Source organism: Halyomorpha halys, unplaced genomic scaffold, assembly GCF_000696795.3.
Source record: "Halyomorpha halys isolate HHAL.00 unplaced genomic scaffold, Hhal_1.1 Scaffold684.1, whole genome shotgun sequence".
Classification (NCBI taxonomy): Eukaryota; Metazoa; Arthropoda; class Insecta; order Hemiptera; family Pentatomidae; genus Halyomorpha; species Halyomorpha halys.
In genome coordinates, this window is record NW_027109538.1 from 448,154 (window position 1) to 467,855 (window position 19,702).

At 34.8% G+C, this 19,702-nt stretch overlaps 2 protein-coding genes across 3 annotated transcripts; both read left to right on the forward strand.

The window, feature by feature from the left end:
• Positions 1 to 2,218: 2,218 nt before the first annotated feature.
• Positions 2,219 to 3,409, forward strand: LOC106685350 (uncharacterized; the record flags this gene model as incomplete). The annotated part of the gene is given in 1 exon segment (XM_014427954.3): positions 2,219 to 3,409. A coding segment is annotated over 1 exon segment (1,191 nt), but the record flags the coding sequence as incomplete, so codon positions are not given.
• A 3,031-nt stretch (positions 3,410 to 6,440) lies between these two features.
• On the forward strand, positions 6,441 to 16,366 carry LOC106685347 (zinc finger protein 420). 2 transcript variants are annotated; one of them, XM_014427951.3, is made up of 5 exons: positions 6,441 to 6,539; positions 13,727 to 13,774; positions 13,965 to 14,018; positions 14,692 to 14,742; positions 14,947 to 16,366. In XM_014427951.3, the coding sequence occupies exons 1-5, from the start codon at positions 6,527 to 6,529 to the stop codon at positions 16,344 to 16,346; spliced, it is 1,566 nt and encodes a 521-aa protein (XP_014283437.1). In that variant the 5' UTR covers positions 6,441 to 6,526; the 3' UTR covers positions 16,347 to 16,366. The 2 variants fall into 2 exon arrangements, with proteins under 2 accessions (XP_014283437.1, XP_014283438.1); XM_014427952.3 differs by lacking the exon at positions 14,692 to 14,742.
• Positions 16,367 to 19,702: the final 3,336 nt, after the last annotated feature.

A 19,702-nucleotide genomic window follows, 5' to 3' on the forward strand; every position in this document is an offset into this window, starting at 1 on the left:
TTAATATGGTTTGAAGCATACTGAGACAGCATCTAGGTATCATCGAGTCAGTAGCGGTACTAGTTAAAATCTGATCAATGGGTTAGGGAGAAGGTTTGACGCTTCGAATCTTTTTAATTTATTTATTCTACTTCAGTTAAGAAGAAAAATATTGTTCGAGTTTTAAAAAAAAAAATTAATTATAGTTAAGAATTTCATTTATACTTGCATAAGAGTGTTCCACTATACATACATGTTCGCTCCCCCAACCTCTAATATGTTTGTAATTTCGATTTGACTTTTCTAGTTTCATAACAGTGCCATGTAGTCTTTGATCTTTTGTTAGTTTTCTAACCTTCAGCGCATTTAATACTGGAATATCCAACGGAATGGGGTACTTTTTTTCAGATTATAATAATAAATAAAATTTTAAAACGAATTCACAGCGGGCACTTTTTCTTCCGAATTGTTTGTGTCCAAGCGCAGTTGGAAGCCGCCCAAGCCTTTTGGGAACAATTTCAACAGAAATGGGATGAATGGGACGCCATTCAAGCCGCTATTGATGGCGGTCTCCCGAGTGAAAGAATGCAACAGATTTACGATTCAAGCAGGGATGAAGTTATCCTGGCAAGATCTTACTTGCTACAATTACGAGAGCAGAAGCAAGCGGCAGAGTGTCATGCTCGGATTCAACCGTCGGAAAATCGACAATTCGTGGACACAACAATTGGTAGTACAGGTGGTCCTAAGGCCTACCTACCGAAAGTAACCATACCAGTCTTCACTGGAGATCTCAGGAAGTGGATTCATTTTAATGATACCTTTCAATCATTAGTCCATAATGACAGCTGAAGTTCTGTTAGCATTCCTTGCACTTCGAGGCCTCGACCAACTCCCGAAGGCAGCTTTGAGCTTTCGCGTACTCCGAATGACACCTTTCCTTCAGCGGACGATGTCATCTCTTTCGTCAGACAGCGCAAGATTGCTCTTACCCTCTCCAGAGACTTAGTGCCTTCCTCAAACACTAATTATGATACACCAAAGGAGACTCCACGATCTCAGGCTCCCAAGCGTAAACTTTCTTTATTCTGGCAATTCGTTTGGCCGTAAGTTCAATACTCATTCTAGGCGTGCAAAATCGCCCTCTAACTCCCAAACCATTCAGAAACAGTCGCCAATTTATTGCCCTTTCTGCAAAAACCAACATTTTCTCTCAAGATGTTTTAAATTCTTACCTTTCTTTAGAAGAGCGCAAGGCATTCACTGGTAGTTGGAAAGGTTGGAGTAATTGCCTAAGCGCAAATCATAGCACCTCCGAATGTAAATCTGTATTCACATGTCGCTTCTGTGAGGCTCGTCATTATAGTTTACTCCATGAAGACAAACCGTCATCAAACACAACTTCAAAATCAACCCAATTTGTGGGATTCGGTTCAGCATCTCAACCAGAGCCACTAAAATATTCCTACATACTTGGAACAGCCAAATTGTTTATTGTGAGCCCTCAGCAAGAGTTTCACACGATAAGGGCAGTAATCGATTCAGGAAGCTAGAATTCTTTTATTTCGCGAGCTGTTGTGGATAGGCTTGGACTCAGTGTTAAGAATATGACCATCACCGGTCTTGGTGGTAACTCTGTCGTAAAACCATCAGGATCCCTTGACTGTATCCTCAGATCCCGAATGAATGGGAACGAATTTCACGTCAGCCATTGTTGTAAACACCATTTGTCCTCAACTCCCCAGTACTCCGATTGAAAACCATGTAACACGGCATTTATCCAGGTATAAACTGGCTGATGACAGTTTCCATACGCCACAGTCCATTGACCTTTTAATAGGTATAGACTTATATCCTCGGATAATCAGCGGCGCCCCATTCAGTGCTGGTATCGATGAACTGTATCTCTAACCAACAGTATTCGGATTGGTCGTCATGAGAAAGGCGTGCGGCCTACCCAATACTGCTGCATCCTCATTCTTCAATGAATCACAAGGGAGCATCGAGAAGGAGCTGAGAGCGTTCTGGGAGACAGAAGAACTCGAGCCAGTTGATCGTCAAGACCCAGAGGACAAGCTATGTGAAGATCACTTCGTCAAAACGCACTCTCGAACTCCCGAGGGCAGGTATGTGGTAAGACTTCCATTCAAGCCAAGCAGTACTCTCCCAAGCAGAAACAGAGAAATCGTGGAGCGCAGATTTCTTAACTTGGAGCGGAAATTGCAACGACCCTACATCTTTACTGACTTCTACCAGCAGTTCATCATCAGAAAACAAATCTGACACCACGTCCGACAATTGGATGGAGAGATTTTCGGACTTGGATCTTCTCATTAGGGTAGTTGCTTTACTTATTCGGATTGCCAAGCATGCCAGTGCCAAAGAAACTATAACCGTTGGACCCATCACAGCTGAAGAATGTTCAGCAGCCAAATTGCGTTGCGTGCATCTTATACAAAGGGATATGCCAACGAGGGAGCTTTCACAACTGTCACCCTTTTTTGATGAGGTTGGGATCATCAGGGTGGGCGGCCGACTTCATGAAGCACCTCTAACGAATCTCGAGAAACACCCGATACTTCTTCCACGCAAGGCTCACTTTTCCCGCCTTCTAGTCGACCACATACATCGAAGGAATTTTCATGCGGGACCATCGCTAACATTATCATTACTCAGGAATGAGTTTTGGATTCCATCCGCCTTACGTCTCATCCGCAGTAGAATACAGAGCTGTGTGAAATGCCGTATACGAAAAGAGAAGCCGCTCAATCCCCTTATGGCATCCCTACCTAAGGCGCGATTGACACCATGCCGAGCATTTTTGCAGGTAGGTTTAGACTATGCGGGTCCCTTTTCGATAAAAGATTCCAATAGAAGAAAGGCCACCATCAGTAAAGCATATTTATGCTTGTTTATTTGTTTATCGACATGGGCTCTGCATTTGGAAGCTGTATCCAGCCTCTCTACAAGCTCTTTCTTAGCAGCATTGGACCGCTTTACCTCTCGGAGAGGTTTTCCTCATTCAATTTGGTCTGACCATGGGACTAATTTTATAGGTGCAAGCAGGTACCATAAAGACATCTATAAACACATTGCGAGGCAGGAAGATGAAATTATCCGTCACTTATCTCCAAAAGGAGTGGAATGGAAATTCATCCCACCTCATTTTGGAGGAAGCTGGGAGGCCTGCGTAAAATCCGCCAAGTCCCTGTTGGCAGGAGTTATGGGACCTCAACCATTAACATTTGAGGAACTCGCCACAGCGTTCATCAGGATTGATGGGGTGCTCAACTCCAGACCTATAACTCCGATGAATGAGGACCCTGAAAATTTTGACGTGCTTACTCCAGCGCACTTCCTTATTGGGACCTCATTGGCTGCGTTACCAGAAGCGAGCGATGAACTCTCCCCAAGAAGAGCCATAGATTGATGGGATCGCCTCCAAGCCCATCTTAAGTCGATTTGGAACAGATGGAGCCGTGATTATCTCCACACCCTTCAGCAGAAAGGAAAATGGATAAAGAGGCAACCAAATCTGAAGAAAGGTGATCTCGTTATAATGGTAGAAAACAGAACCATCATCGGACACTGGCCAGTAGCTCGAATCTCAGACACCCATCCGGGGAAGGATGGTGTTGTGAGGACTGTTTATATAAGTTGTAAAAGTTTCTTTATCTTTTCACTATTTAACAATTAAGGTTTATTTCCTTTAGTCTATACCCCAACAATACGTTATTTTTCATTTATTTTCTATGCGGGTCAAATTACTTTTATTTTTTTTTTTAAAAACCTCTAATCTAGATCTAGATCTCTAAAGAAACCTGTGAAGTCAAGTCCTGTTTACATGTACCCCACATTTTGTTTATTATAAATTAGCCTAGCTTAATTTAGGTGGGCGGTTTGTTTAAGAAAGGTGCCCCCTCACTTCTGGACTGAGGTTCATTATGCCATCTGGTGGCAGGGATAAGCGGTAGGAAGCCTGGGCAGCCATCTTGATCCCCAATAAAATAGGGGTTAGTACCAGTTGAGTAGCCATCTTGACCTGGACAGGTGAAGAAAGAGATAGTACGCTTCAGGAAGGTCTCTTCTCATAAATCATGAGGGAGTAAATCTGTACACTCAGGCGAGAGTGGCGGCGGCGGCAGGAGGATGAGGAAAAAAGAACCAAGAGGAACCCTTCTTTCATGTACATCTTCAAACAAGAATCACCATTCAAGTCTCAAGAACATCACACAAGTAAACTGCAATATTTAAACCCATTCATGTAATAAAACCAAATTTCTCACTAACCAACTAATCACATTGTAACTATTTTGTTCAAACCATCCAGAATTGAGATATTTTATTTTAAAGTATTTCAATATTTTCAATGTCTTGCAAACACTGCAATCGCAGTGTACCAAGCACTGGAACCGCCCCACCATGACCCCATTTTTTTTTATTTAAAAAAAAAAACGACCATACCACGTTAAACACACCGGTTCTCGTCCATGACCCCAGGGAAGGACGGTCCTATATAACTTTTGAAATATTTGCTTAAAACGGGAAGAGGAAACTTAAGATAGTGTTTAGTCGAGCAATATTTAAACGCCTGAAATTGTAAAACGGCGTGGATTTTCATTGAAATCGGTACATCAATGTAAGATTCAGTGTTCTTTAATATCAGATAGGTCTTATTCTCATTGAAATAGTGAGAATAACATGAGTTAAATTTGGATTTAAAAAATAATTCTCTAAAATGCCTTAAATTATGTTTATTTCAAATCAGTAAACACTTCACATTATTTTTATTAAAGAAAAATGGAGAAATATAAACTATAAAAAAAAGTTTATGGTTTTATTATAATTTTAATTTCTCTTAACCTATATTTGAGCCTGATAGTTTGACTACCTGCATAAAATCATTATATGAATTTTCAATATTGATTTTATAACAATTTAGCGTTGAATAAATGGTTGAGTAGAACATGATTTTTAGTAAACTGTAGTAAACGTCTTATTCGAAATTTGGTTACTAAAAAATTCCTCATTTTCCCGTGTGCCAATTGATATTTTCTATTTGTGAATATACAAATTTGAATTTTATGAGACTTGAGTGATAAATTTGTATGAGAAATATTGCCTATGTTCGGCAATACCGTATTTTGCTACCTATTAGTTCCATGTTCCACTGCACAGCTTTCAAGGTGGAAGAGGTAAGCATCTTTATGATTCTCATCACCGCACTGCTTCTGCTCTTCTGAATTAATTTTTAATTTCACTGTATTACTTCCTATTAAAAAGTTCTTTTGATTGTGTTTTTATTTTTTTAAATTCCCGGCTATCTAACTAGGATCAGTAAGCTTCTAAACTTTTAATTCTCATTATCATCGCTGAATCGTTGGTTAATTAGCAGCCGACCTTCGATGGAATGCCAAGTAATTACGAAATCAGGCGGACACGACCTATCTCAATCATATCTTTATTGGAGTAGAATAATGATTAAAATGATACATAAATACTAATGGATTGAGAGTTATTTATTGGACATTATAAATAAATAATGTGGGATCCATGTCATGATCTGATATCCCCTTGGAAACAAAATTATTCTCAAATTCAAACTTTGAATAGTAATATATTTAATTTTTAGTAGACTTTAGTTACTCCACATTAAAAACAATTTTAGTATTGTTTGATTCCTCCAGATTACATCAAAAATACAATTTCTGAGGAGGAACATATGTTTGTTTTTTTCTGATTACGATGATTCTGGTTTAAATAAAGTAATAGGTACTTGTTAATTTATTTTTGAAATGTTCATAATTAAATTATTCAGAATTATCTTTAAAATTTAAATTCGTTTTTAAACCTATATGTTCTACTCAGTAGCTCCAATAAAATTCTTTTCCTGGGAAAATTTTGATATTGAGTTAATTGGTTATTATTTTTTTTTTTTATCTTGTTGAAAAATAGGGTGATTTTATTTTATCTCTAGAGTTTTACCATTTTTTTTTTTTTTATTACAGCTAATAAATTTATTGTAGAGTTGAATCGGCTTCAGAACATTATATGGATTATTCTAAAAACAAAAATCAATCGTTGCGTATCCTTCAAGTAAATACGGGATTCCATTTAATGTTGATGGCTTAGCTCTTTTCAGCCACTAACAAATTAAAGTTTTATCCAAAAAAAATTTATTTGAGATTGATTTCTGTTGCATGATGTTCTTAACGATCCCACAGACTCATGGAATACAAAGGAATATTTGAAAATGGGTCTCTCCTTGGCACATATGGTCTTTAAAATTGATCATTTTTTTTAGAAACACGCAAATGTTATTTGTATGTTTTTCTGTTAGGGTTCTCTAACAATTCAAAATATTTATGTATCTACTTTTATTTTTAAATAGATTCATTTAAAAATACCTGAAAGAACGAACTTGATAGTTGTTTAGAGTGAACTTGATTGACTTCAGTGTTGTTACCTCTTTGGAATGAAAACAATTTCCTATTGTTTTCAACTTCTTTCGTTAGTTTTTGTGTATGATTGGATGTATTAGGTTGAAATGTACGAAGCTGGTAAGGAAAACTATCTTCTATATTATTTTAATACCAATAGCTATGATTGAATGTCCAACTTATTATAGAATATTGTAATTTTTAAAATTTATGATTAATTTTTCACCTTTTTGAGATTTAATCCTCTATTGGTTAGGATTATTGTTTATTATGGCTAGAATGAGGAGTTGGGGAATTATTCCATCAGTCTTTCTTAGAATGAATTGAAAAAGATTAATTGATATGGGTGATTGAAGTGTTGAAAACAATGACTGATTATGAAATGAAGTAAAACAATATTTTTAATCAAGTGTAAAAGTCCTTCAAAAATAGTAATGTAGCTTAGACTTTATCATTGCTTGTTTGACAAAACATTTACATAAGTATGCTTGTGAATTTTATTGATGTGATTGATGTCATAGCTAAAAATATTGTCTACATTGATGTGGTTATTTTATTATGAAGGAGGTATAAGAATAGGTGTTGACTAAAGTAAAGAACAGAGGAAGATTAGTAATATAGATGAGCAGAGTATTGCTAAAGGAGGTTATATGACTAATAAAGTCTTTGCTGTAAGAGGTGGATCTTTAAGTTGGCATACAAAAAATCAGTAGGTTGAGATCTAGTATTTCATAAATGAATTAGTGAATTTTATGGGTAGATTAAGAATATGAAAGGTGTTTTGGCTTTAAAGACTTGGGAAAGAAATACTCCTAGGAAGTATTGCAGTTGTTAAGTAGAATAAAGCCACTTCAACTTGATATACTAATAGACTAATTAAATATACTTTATAAATGTAAACTGAAAATTTCTATTAATTTTGTTTATGAATGTCAGTAATAAAAAAGTATAACTTAGATTTCTGAAAACCACTGAATTGAATCAATTAAATAAACTTTAATACACTAATTTAATAAACTTTTAATATACACACATAAAAATCACACTTCTATTAATTCAATTAAATCATCCGTGTAGTACCTATATTTCTTATAAAAAATAAAATTAATAATTTGGAATATAAGGTTTGAAACACCTGGAATCTCAAGTTAGCCTAACACCATCTGATGACTCAACTATGACCAAATTTCCGGTTTTCTCCACTACTCTATATGGAATGGGATGAAATGTGGGTGTCAACTTATTGGTCTTAATATCATTCAGGACCAAGTCATTTTTAGAAAATGAATGGTTCGTTGCTATGCACTTCTTATCCCCATACTCCTTCCCTTTCAACTTATGAACCGTATCCCTTTCTTTCAACTCTTCCTTGTGTATCAATGCCCTGGAAAGACAAGGTATTTTGTCCCTAATTTTTCGGCCAAAGAACAATTCACCTGGTGGAACTCCAGCAATTGAATGTGGTATGACACAATACTGAAACAAGTAACGTTGCAGTTCCATCTCCCAGTCCTCTTTGTCAGTTTTTCAACTATTTTCAACATTTTTAGAAGTGTTCGATTCTTCCTCTCCACAGCACCATTGGCTTGCAGCAAATAGGGCGCGAATGATATAATTCAATATTGTTAATATGACTAACATTGCTAAAACTCTTCTGAATTGTCTAGTAAATGACTCCGGAAAACTAAACCTTTTAAACAGTTTTTCTAATTGCTCAATAGTTTTATTAGCCGCAATCGATTTCATAGTTACCAATTCCATATAACGACTATAATAGTCTGTAGTCACTAATTAATAATCACCTAAAGAAAGAGGACCCATGAAATCAATTGCAATGTCAATCCATGGAGCATCAGGTAATTTTTGTTGAGACATAGGTTCTAGAGAATTTGCGACTCCCACTACTTGACATAAATGACATGATCTTACTAATTTTTCAGCAGCTGAATCAATGCCTGGCCACTAGACCTTCGAACGCTACTTCTGCTTCATAGCAACAATTCCAGGATGTCCTTCATGTGCTAAGTTCAGAGTTTTAGATCTCAGAGATTCTGGAATAATTATTCTTGTGTTTCTCACAAAAACATCCCCAACCAATGAGATCTCGCCCACAATACTTTTAAATTTGATTAATTTATTTGGCCACTTCCCAAAAGCTAGACTGCGTTTAACTTCTTTTAACTCTTCATCCTTCCTTGTTTCCTGACCAACCTCCTCCAAAGTCAAAGCTGATGGGAGATATCACCGAGCAAGATGCAAAAGTGGCTTATTATCTACATCACGGTTCTTGTTTGCTCTAACTGTGGAAAGTCGGGATAATGGATCGACTATATTGGATGGTCCTGGGTGATATTTAACTTCAAATGGATATGATTGAAACCACAGTACCCATCGTTCAATGCGAGCACAAGGCCTAGAAAGAGGACCAAATATGAACTACAGAGGGCGGTGATCCGTTATTAAATTTAACCTTTTTCCAGTCAGAAAAGTACTGAATCGTTCAACGGCCCAAACAAGACTCAAAGCCTCCTTCTCAGAAAACTTTTTTCAATTGCCATCAAGCCTTGACTGGGAAAGTGATTAATCCTTGGGCCTTCCACGAATTGCTGAATGAGTACTGTCCCCAATGCACAAGGTCCAGCATCAGCTATTACCTCAATGGGGTCCTTCGGAGAGTAGTATCTCAGTGTGACAGCATTTGCAACTCCATACTTTAACTTCTGAAAAGCGTTATTTTCAGCAACTCCCCATTTCCATTTTGTATCCTTCTTCACGTAGAGGTTTGGATTGGGATGGTAGATTCGGTATGAATTGACCTACAAAATTGAGGAGTCCTAGGAACCTGCGGACCTCACTCTTGTTACTAGGCGCTCGGAAATTCATGACATCTTTGACTTTACTTCATCCCTTTTGCTGTGATATGGTGTCCCAGAAAATCCAATTCTTTAACTCCAAATACACACTTCTTCTCATTTAGTGTGAACCCTGCATCATTCAGCTTATCAGGAACAAGTTTTAATGTAGCATCGTGCTCCTGTTTGGTTGAAGACTACTCTAGGATGTCATGAATGAATGCAAAACATTCGGTACAGCCACATAACCCGGTATCAATAGTTTTTGAAATATTTCAGGTGAAGAGATTAAATTCCCTTGTGGCAATCTCTTGAACTGGTACATACCCGTCGATGTCTGAAAAGTCATAAAAGGTCGGCATAAAACCTCTAACTCAAGATGGAAGAATGGATCCTTAAGGTCAATTTTTGAAAATATTCAACTATTGTGCAGCTCTGAGAGGCAGTCATCCAATGTCGGTATCGAGTGTTACATACAGAGAACAGCCTTATTTAAACATCGATAATCGATTGTGATTTGTACATCTCCTGAGCTTTTGATGATTGGAACCACTTTGGGCACACCATTTTATGGGACTTTTAGCTGATTCAATAACTCAAGGAATCAGTCTTAAGGAAATCAGAAATTTTGGCTTCTATCTTCTTGCGGATCGCTATAGGTGGTTGGCGATATGGGATATGCACTGGTGTTTTTCGAGATCCACCTCTATGTGCACCTTAATCCCCTTCAAAGAATTCACTGCCTGTACTGCTAATCCAACCTTTAAAACACCAAGTTCCTCAGCCACAGTCTTTCCTAGGATTGCTTTCCCATTTCCATCAATAACATAAATTTTGTTGGACTTAGATCTAGCGCTTGATTCAATTACAGTTCTAAGTTTATCAACAACCTTCAGTGCTGACTTGCCTCTGCATACAAACAGTTGTTGCTCATCCTTACTTCGTTTATGTAATCTTTTAGCCACACAGCCTCTCTTCTTTAGCAATTCCCTTCATGACTCTGTCAATGACTGAGCATGAAGCTCCTGAGTCAATTCTCATTACTTGTTCCACACCTCCGATTTTGTATCGTATCAGGGTGTTATCATTCTTAGAAGAATCAAGATTCCTTGTTAGGATCAAGATGAGAAGCCCAAGGGCTCCAACTGTTGATGTATAAATTTGCGAGCTGGTCAGGCTGCTTTCTTTGCTACTTGCGTCACTTTCTTCTGAGGAAGAGCAGTTTTTACAGTGTACTGTTTTTATATGTTTCGTTTGAGTTTTTTTAGTTTATTTTCTTCTCGCCTGGATTGTTTTGAATTGTAGTTCAAGCTGCTGTCAGGTGTGAGAGTCTACCACACAATGACCAAGTAGAGTCCCAGCCGGCACAAGCAGGGTCAGTAGCAAAATGCCCACAGCATTACACCTGTAGCATTTCGATTGCTTAAATTTATTTCTGGATTGTTTTTGATTCTCAATTTTTCTAACATCTAATGACTTCTCTCCTTTCATATCAAACAATTGACTCTCTAGTGCTTCCAGAGACTTCCCAAAATCTATTACCTTGTTAAGGGTTATAGTACTTTTTCCTAGGTCCTGCTTTTGAAGTTCGGAAGAGGAGCAGGAGAAAATCAGTTGATTGCTTAACTGATCATCATTATCTATAAATTCACATTTGGTAGCCTGTGCACGTAGACGAACCCAAAATTGTTCGATATTTTCTACATATTTCTGAAAACTTATCTCTCGCACACAATATTTTTCCTAGGTGTAAAATGCTTGTTTCATAATAAAGTACAAACTAATACTATCAGTCTAGTAGTTTTTACTTGATTCAATTTCACTATCTAGCATAATGCTGACTTGTACTTTTAGACTTAAAACTTAAGTTAAAAACTCCTGCTATACCACTAATAGTCGTCTCCATTATGAAAAAATAACTATTAGTGTTAGTGCTTCATAGTTTGTGTAATTGTATTTATAAACTAATACTATTAGCTTTCATTATGAAACAGGGCCCAGACCGTTGTGCTTTTGTAGGATTATCTGGAAGTTTCACTGTTGGTTCAACTTTTTCTTTGGGGAAAGAATAATAAATATCCTGTAATTTGGTACCTTCACAGTGTTATAATAAGGCCTTTTTTCTATCCCAATTCGTAATGTCCTTAGCTATAATATATACCTCAAATGCATGTACCCATCATGGCCAGGAACTTGTGTCATTTACATTTAAAATTGGTAAACCTGATGAAGTTTCCATTTTTTTTTCATCTCGTCGCCAACTTGTAGGATTTCTTTTAAATAAAAACCACTAAATAAACTGTAATACACTAAATTAATAAACTTTAATAAACACACATAAGACTCACTCTTCAATTAATTAATCTATGTAACCTCCTCTCAGTGTTACGAGATACCTATATTTCTTATAAAAAATAAAATTAATATTTTATATACAGTTTACTACAGTGGAACTATAAGTTTAACTTATTTGTATTATTTATGAAACTTTATCCACCGTTTTTCAATTTTAAAGAAGAAAACTTTTATTCAATTGTACTATAAAAATCAAAAACCCACCAAGCCCATTTAACTATATATTTCAGAATAGAGAAAAATCTTGTCTTGTTAATCATTAATGTTGTCTGATTATTACTCTAGATTGAAAAAAAAAGTTTGCCAAGTACTTGGGGTTAATTCAGCTTGCTCACTATATATATGGTTGGCTGGTTGGATTTGAGTGGACTGTATAATTGAAAAATGAAACATCATTGAATGAAAAATAAAATTCTATTGTTTAAGTTACAAGTATTATAGGGGGTGACCAAAATAAAACATTTATGATTAGATGATTAGTAAATTTAGAATGGCTGGGGTATGGAATTGTAGATAATGAGGTGGTTGATGATGATTATTATATGGTGGTGGGTGTTAATTATTGCCTGGTGGACTTACTTCATGCTTCCTTCTTCCCTCTGCATTTCCATGCCTCTCTCTCCTCTGCTGCTGGGAACTACTCCAGTAAATCTACTCATTCATGGTAGATATTATTGATGAGTGAACAAAAAGAAAAGATGGACTTCTTCTCTGGCTGAAGACAAGATGGCTATCTCTCATTAGTCTGGGTTGCTTCTCTCCACAGAAATCGCTGGAGGAGGTTAGTTTTGACTGTTGGCCACATGGGCGCTAGTATATTCTGTAGGCTATTATATGCTATAATGTATTATGGTGGCCCCTTCAATTCAACCTTTCGGTTGCCGTAGGTTTCTCGGAACAACAGTACACACATTATCTATATTTTGTATACATAAATAGGGTTTCGCTTCAATTTTTTGGGGGGATATGAAATTTTCCAATAATTTTTATCTGATTTTTGACTTGTCTAGGATAATCTTTAGAAACTTTTCCAAGAGTACGTTAATTATTTATTTTAATAATACATCTAATTATCCTATATTTCTATATGTATTTAGGTTCTTATTTTTCCCATAGGTATTTTTCTAGGGTTTGACGTTAAACCTTTGATCTAATCATTGGATATCAATCGGAAGATTCTGCTGAGCTTATTGGCTCCATTTTATTAGACTGTTTACTCTAGTCTTCTTTAGATTGTTTTCAAATAAGAACTGTTTCTTGCTCCTTTATTATTATGTTTTGCAAAATGGTTTATTTTTTAATAAGAAAATTGTTTAATAGTTAATCTTAACTATAATAATAAGGTTGTTTTGCACTGTAAAGCAATAAAAATAAAAGCTTTTTATAACTGCATCTTTTTCGGAGAAGTAGGTTTTCCAGAAATGCTGATAATCGGAAAGGTGTTGGAGGATAAGATGTAATGACCAGTAGAACATTTCCCAGTAGAACATGACAATTTTAGCTATTTGTTTCATCTATAACTAATTTTTTCCTAACTCTGCCTGCCTTCAATAATGAAGAAGCAAAAACCTCAACGCTTTACATTGTGAATATTTCTGTATGTGATTAAAAAAATAATAAAGAAAATAAACAGTTATGACATTTTTGATATCATGGTTTTTTAATATTACCAACTTGTCTCCATAGTGGTGAAATAAGTGCATTCTTGCTTTCTATACAGGTAAAGAATTACTTCCAATCAACTTGTTCTTTTTGCTGAAACACAAATTAAGCTTGGTTTCAGTTTAAGTTTTAATAAAAATTTTGTAATGAACAAGCTCATTTGGCTGAGGGCCTTAAAGCAGCTTAGATTTAATTGGCATGTGTGTTGGGTAATTTTTATTTTTAATTAGCTGAATGAATTTTAAGACTTCTTCTTTGACAAGTAAATAAATACCTGTCTGTGGTTGGTTTTGAGCATCCATCCAAAGGTTCAATAGTATTAATATCTCTAATTGAATTAATTCCTTCACCTACCGGTACTAGTACCATTTATTAATAACAGAAAGTATTCGATTGTATAATGATGTTTTGATTGTTATTTGTTTTGTTTTTTTACAGTTTCAGCTATTGATATCAAACAAGAGGAAGGATCACAGATTTTGTATGGTGAGTTAAACTTTCAGTTATCATAACCAATATTTTTTAAATCCAGTTTTAATTAAAGAAAAATTACTAAATTTTTTGTTTCTTATCACTTAACTACCGTTAACATTTTCTTATTGAGAATGAAAGTATTAAAAGAGCAATGGGGTGTTTTTTGTTTATTTAATTTGAAATATGATTTGTGTCTCCATAGGTGACCTTGTTCATGTGAAGCAAGAAAAAGAGGAAATCCTTTCCCCAGATGATGGTGAGGCACATTTATGTTACTATATTAACCCTTGGGGATGACATATTAGTTAGTATGTTTCAAGATTAAAGATGGCGTTAGCACTCTCAACCTCGTTCAATTTTGCCATTTTTTCTTAGGGAAAAAATAATTCAGTAATCCAAATTATGCATTGTGTTTTCTTTTATCGTGAGGAAAATGGATTTTAAACTTTTGAACTTTTGTTTGCTAAAATACAAAAATTAAAATTTTTTTTTAATGCATCCAACATTTAGACAGGAAAAAGAAATTTTAGATATCTAAGTAATGCTGTCACTGCTCTATTTGAAGACTTGTAGTAAGAGATGGGAGTAAGTTTCACTGTTCAACCCATAGTCTTGTCTTGAGTCTTCCAATATTTTTTTAATACTAAATTAATAAATTGATACTATAGATTTAATAAATTTCTGAGTTATATTCCTTGTTGTTTTTTATTGTGTGAGTTGAAATATTTTGATATAAAGTTCAATTTTGTATTCAAAATATTAAATTACTTACATATATATCCTATATTTATCTTTTAATCTCTATGTAAATAGTTTTTCCATTGCTATTTTATTTATTAATGTAAATAATATGAACATTAAAATGTTTAAATAATGAAGTTTAATGACTATTATCTGAAGTCCTGGTAATAATATGTTTTCCTGTTTAGATGGCCTTATGCATGTGGATAAAAAAGAAGAAATGCTTATCTCAAATTATGGTGAGACACTTACTTCTTTTAAATCTTAAAAAAATTAAACAATAAATGCCTAATAAACATTTCTTCTAAATTTAAATCCAACATATGACCTTTTTATAATTGTGCACAATTCCTTCTTTTTGCTTCAATGTCTGCCATATCATTACAAAATATTTTAAAATTATTTATTGATTTTTTAAAAAAAAATATAATATTTGTTTATAGGTACTAAGGATTCTGTTGATGAGAAAGAAGAAATCAATCAGTATGGTTTGAAAGCTAAAAAGAAAAATAATTTGAAAAAGCACAAATCACATCAATGTCCTCATTGTCACTATAAAGCAAATTATTTTTCTTCTTTAAAACGTCATATAATGGCTCTACACACAGGTGAAAAGCCGCATCAATGTCCTCATTGTGACCATAAAACTGTTACAAGTGGTGCTTTAAAATCACATATAATGGCCCAACATAAAAGCGAGAAGCCTTACAAGTGCCCTAAATGTGACTATAAAGCCACACATGGTAGTAACCTAAAAACACATATAATGGCTCGTCATACAAGTGAGAAACCTCATCAATGTCCTCATTGTGACCATAAAACTGTGACTAGAGCCGCTTTAAAATCACATATAATGTCCCATCATACTGGGGAGAAGCCTTACATATGCCCTTATTGTGACTATAAAAGTGTTAGAAGTGATCAATTAAAGTCACATATAATGGCTCATCATACAGATGAGAAGCCTCATCAATGTCCTCATTGTGACTATAAAACTGTAACTGGTGGTGATTTAAAATTACATATAATGTCCTGCCATAAAGGTGAGAAGCCTCATCAATGCCCTCATTGTGACTATAAATGTGTCAGAAGTGCCCAATTAAAAACTCATATAATGGCTCGTCATACAGATGAGAAGCCTCATAAGTGTCCTCATTGTGATTATAAAGTCGTAAGAGGTGACTTATTAAAATCACATATAAGGTTTCGTCATAAAGGAGAGAAGCCTCATCAATGTCCTCATTGTGACTATAAAAGTGTTAGAGGTTCCCAATTAAAAGCTCACATAATGGCTCATCATACAGATGAGAAGCCTCATCAATGTCCTCATTGTGACCATAAAACTGTGACAGCTTACGATTTGAAATTTCATATAATGTCCCTTCATACAAAGGAAAAGCCTCATCAATGCCCTCATTGTGACTATAAAAGTGTAAAAAGGAATCAATTAAAAACACATATAATGGCCCATCACGAAGGTGAGAAGCCCTATCAATGTCCTCATTGTGACTATAAATGTGTAAGAGGTAGCCAATTGAAATCACATGTAATGTTCCGTCATACGGGTGAGAAGCCTTTTCAGTGTCCTCATTGTGACTATAAAGGTGTAAGAAGTGATAACTTAAAAGTACATATTATGTCCCGTCATACAGGTGAGAAGCATCATGAGTGCCCTCATTGTTACTATAAAGCCACAGAAAGTGATAGCTTAAAATCACATATTATGGCTCATCATATAGATGAGAAGCCTTATCAATGTGCTCATTGCGACTATAAAACAGCTAAGAAAAAGTCTTTAAAGTTTCATATAGGGTCTTGTCATATTGGTGAAAAACCATATTAATTAATTCAAGTATATATTAATGCCCTAAAATTGTATATAATATTTTTATTATTTATTAAAGAATTTTTAAGTATTTAGATCTGTTTATATTTATTTGTATTCCTTAAATGTTATGATATTTTAAGTGTTTGTTGCAATAGGTTGTTCCAATCTTTTAATCTTCTTCAACTCTGAGAAGATGTGAGCGAAGTCCCAGATGTCCCATTATGATTGAAACTAATATATTTATTTGTAGAAATAGTTATCTCAACAACTAGATTTGGTAAACTTTTTATAGCTACCTCCTCATTACTGCAAATATAGCCTTTTCACAGTTTAACTTCATTATTATACTATTCTATTCCTATGAATTTATTGTATAGTCAAACAGCAAAGGGTACTAGGAAATTCTTGCATTATAAGTAATGGAATCATGTGAGGATGGGAAGTGTTGGCGCAGGCCAGTTTTATGGCACTTTCCCAGCCTTAACGGCAACTACCCGAGTCACTGGCCTAGAGTCATTTACCTTCTGACTGTGCTAGTGCAAAGATGTACTGATGTCATCCTTGTGCTAGTGGGAGATGCCACGGATGTAATCCTTGTGCTAGTGGAAGGCGTCACAGATGTCATCCTTATGCTAGTGAAAGGTGGTACTGATGTCATCCTGGTCTAAAATTTAATGCTGAATGATTTTGTGCTACAAATATGCACTTGGGTAAATTATGGATCAGTGTTAGGAAAAGTCTGTCTGTGCTTGTGGAAGAAGGCCCACACCTTATGACAATATTCAGGTGGTACCAGGAGTTTGAAAGAAGTAATTTTGAGCTTGAGGAGGCTCCAAAATAAGGCTGTACAGTTTAATTGGTGATTGATGAAAACATTAATGCTGTTTGTAAATTTCTTGGGCCCAAGAGTAACCTACCAGGTAGAGGAATTCTTGGACATTAATGCACCAGAAATTCATAGCATTGTGTGTGATCATCTTCAAGTCTGGAAGCTTTACAATCTTTGTGTGCTCCATAGCTTGACTAAAACTCATGTGCCCAATGTTTTCTTATGGTGGAGTAAATGCTTTATTTAGCCAGGCTGCCCAAATTCATTGGGTTACTATAATAACACAGCAGACCAATTTATCCATGATCGGGCATATATACACTACATATGTTTACATGATACAACATAAAAAAAATTTTTCTACATTTTCCTTTTACAATCAATAATGTTCTATTCACTTAATACAATATATTATAACTATTGTTTTCCCTATTTAACTATTTTATTTTATTTGACGATCCTATTCCATTTATTTGGAAATTTTATCCTCCCTATTTTACTCTCTCATACCTCCCCCCTCTCCAGTGATCTGAAACCCTTTTATCTGATAATCAAGAATTTATCATTAGATAGCAATATAAAAATCAAAGGCACAATAGTCACAGCAGTAAATTAGTTTAAAACAATATAGATTAAAGAAAAAGAACTAATATATGGATTTTAAAAAAACAAAAATTTAGTTAAAAGCAATAATTAAATGAATTAATAAGTTTAAACACAAATAAGCAGGTTGAAAAGCAAAACAAAAATTTAAGAAAATATATTTATATATGAATATATAAATATCTAAAAGCTAATTCTCATGCAGATGATTATGAATGATACCCAGGAGTCCAAAATAATGTTTTCCGCCAAGATTGAGGAGTTCATCCCAAGCTCATGTGGCCAATCATGTCTTATGGTGCAGTGAAATGCTGAAGAAGTTTATAAATGTAAAAGGCTATAGTATAAATATAAGTGACAGGTGATGACACTTGACTTTACGACTATGATATCCCAACCAAGACTCAGAGGAAAGTGTGGGTGTTTGAAGATAAGGGTAGTTTGGATATTTCAGGCCAGGTTCCAAGTGTTATAAGTAATATGACAATATTTAGTGTATCAAATTTATTGAAATTAAATAATTGAATTATTGAAGATTCTGGTGGGTCTATTGAATCATATGTAATGGAAACAGTGTTCTATCTACCAAATGAAATATATTAAAAAATTATTTCAAATTTTCAGACAAATCTAAAAATAACAATTTTCTAAATAAACATTTGACCCAACCCAATGATTGTGTTCATGTGGATATAGGGAAGAAATTCTCTTCTTAATGAGTGATTTCGGAAATCCAGTTCTGTTAAGAAGAGAAGAGTGTTGCAAAGCGAGTAGTGCTAGAAACAGAAGACTGTGACAGGCAAGTGGTACACAGAGGAATGTCTCACTAAAGCAGTGCATGTTCTCCCTTAACTTCCTTTAGACTCAAGAATCGGTTCATAGTTTCTTCACCATGATGATGCTCTAGCACATTCTTACAATGTTTTACAGAATATCGGACCAGCACAGGAATACACCTGTCAGAACACCCTCCTTACAGTCCAGATTCAGCTCTCTGCGACTCTGCTTTTTCTCTTAGGGGAAAAGAGAATGATTTCACTAGCGATGGCCTGGGATGTCGAGTGTGCCCAAATAAAAAAAAAAGTGGTGGGGTTACTTTACAGACTGGATTAGAAGGATAGAGAAGTGCATTTTATTCAGTGGAAACTATTTTGAAAAATTGTATTGCAAAACAGTATTACTGCTGTGTGCTTCAGTTTTATACTATAGTGATTAATTTTTTTTTCACATTATACATAATTACATATAAGAAGATGGTCAGGGTTGTGGTAAAAAAAAACAAATAGTTTTTAACTATTTCTATTTGGTTTCGAACTCTAAAGTTTTCTGCAAAAAAAAACAACTTAATTTTGTGTTGAACCAAAAACTATTTGTTCTTTTTTGACTGTAACCCTGACCATCTTATATTTAAAGTTATACAGTCAACTATATATGATAATATACATAATTACTTTCTACTGTTGCCACTGAGTAATTGTTGATTCTCTAAAATGAGAAATTTTTAGGTCCAAACATGCAACAAAACTTCCTCCAAAATATAAAACCGAAATTCTGAATCTTATGAGGTTGACTGTTAGCACTAACCACTGTCAGGCACAACTTAAATGCAAAATATATGAATAGAATTTTAATTTCATATTTTTGTACCCACTGGACCTGTACCAAAGGTATCAGATGTAACCATAGGTATGGATGAAACCATAGGCAACCATGGCGATGATAAATTTAGCTCTAATAACTCATTTAACATTGAATCATTTATTATGTTTAAATGTAAATCCTTTAACATACTTAAGAGCTCATGTTTCAGAATTCCTGAAGACATTAAAATCCTCTATTTTTAATTGTTCAAAGCAATGATTTTTTTTTTTATCTGGGACATAGTGAAAATTTGAAGATCTTAGTGTTTTCTAATATGTTGAAAGGATTATTGAAATAA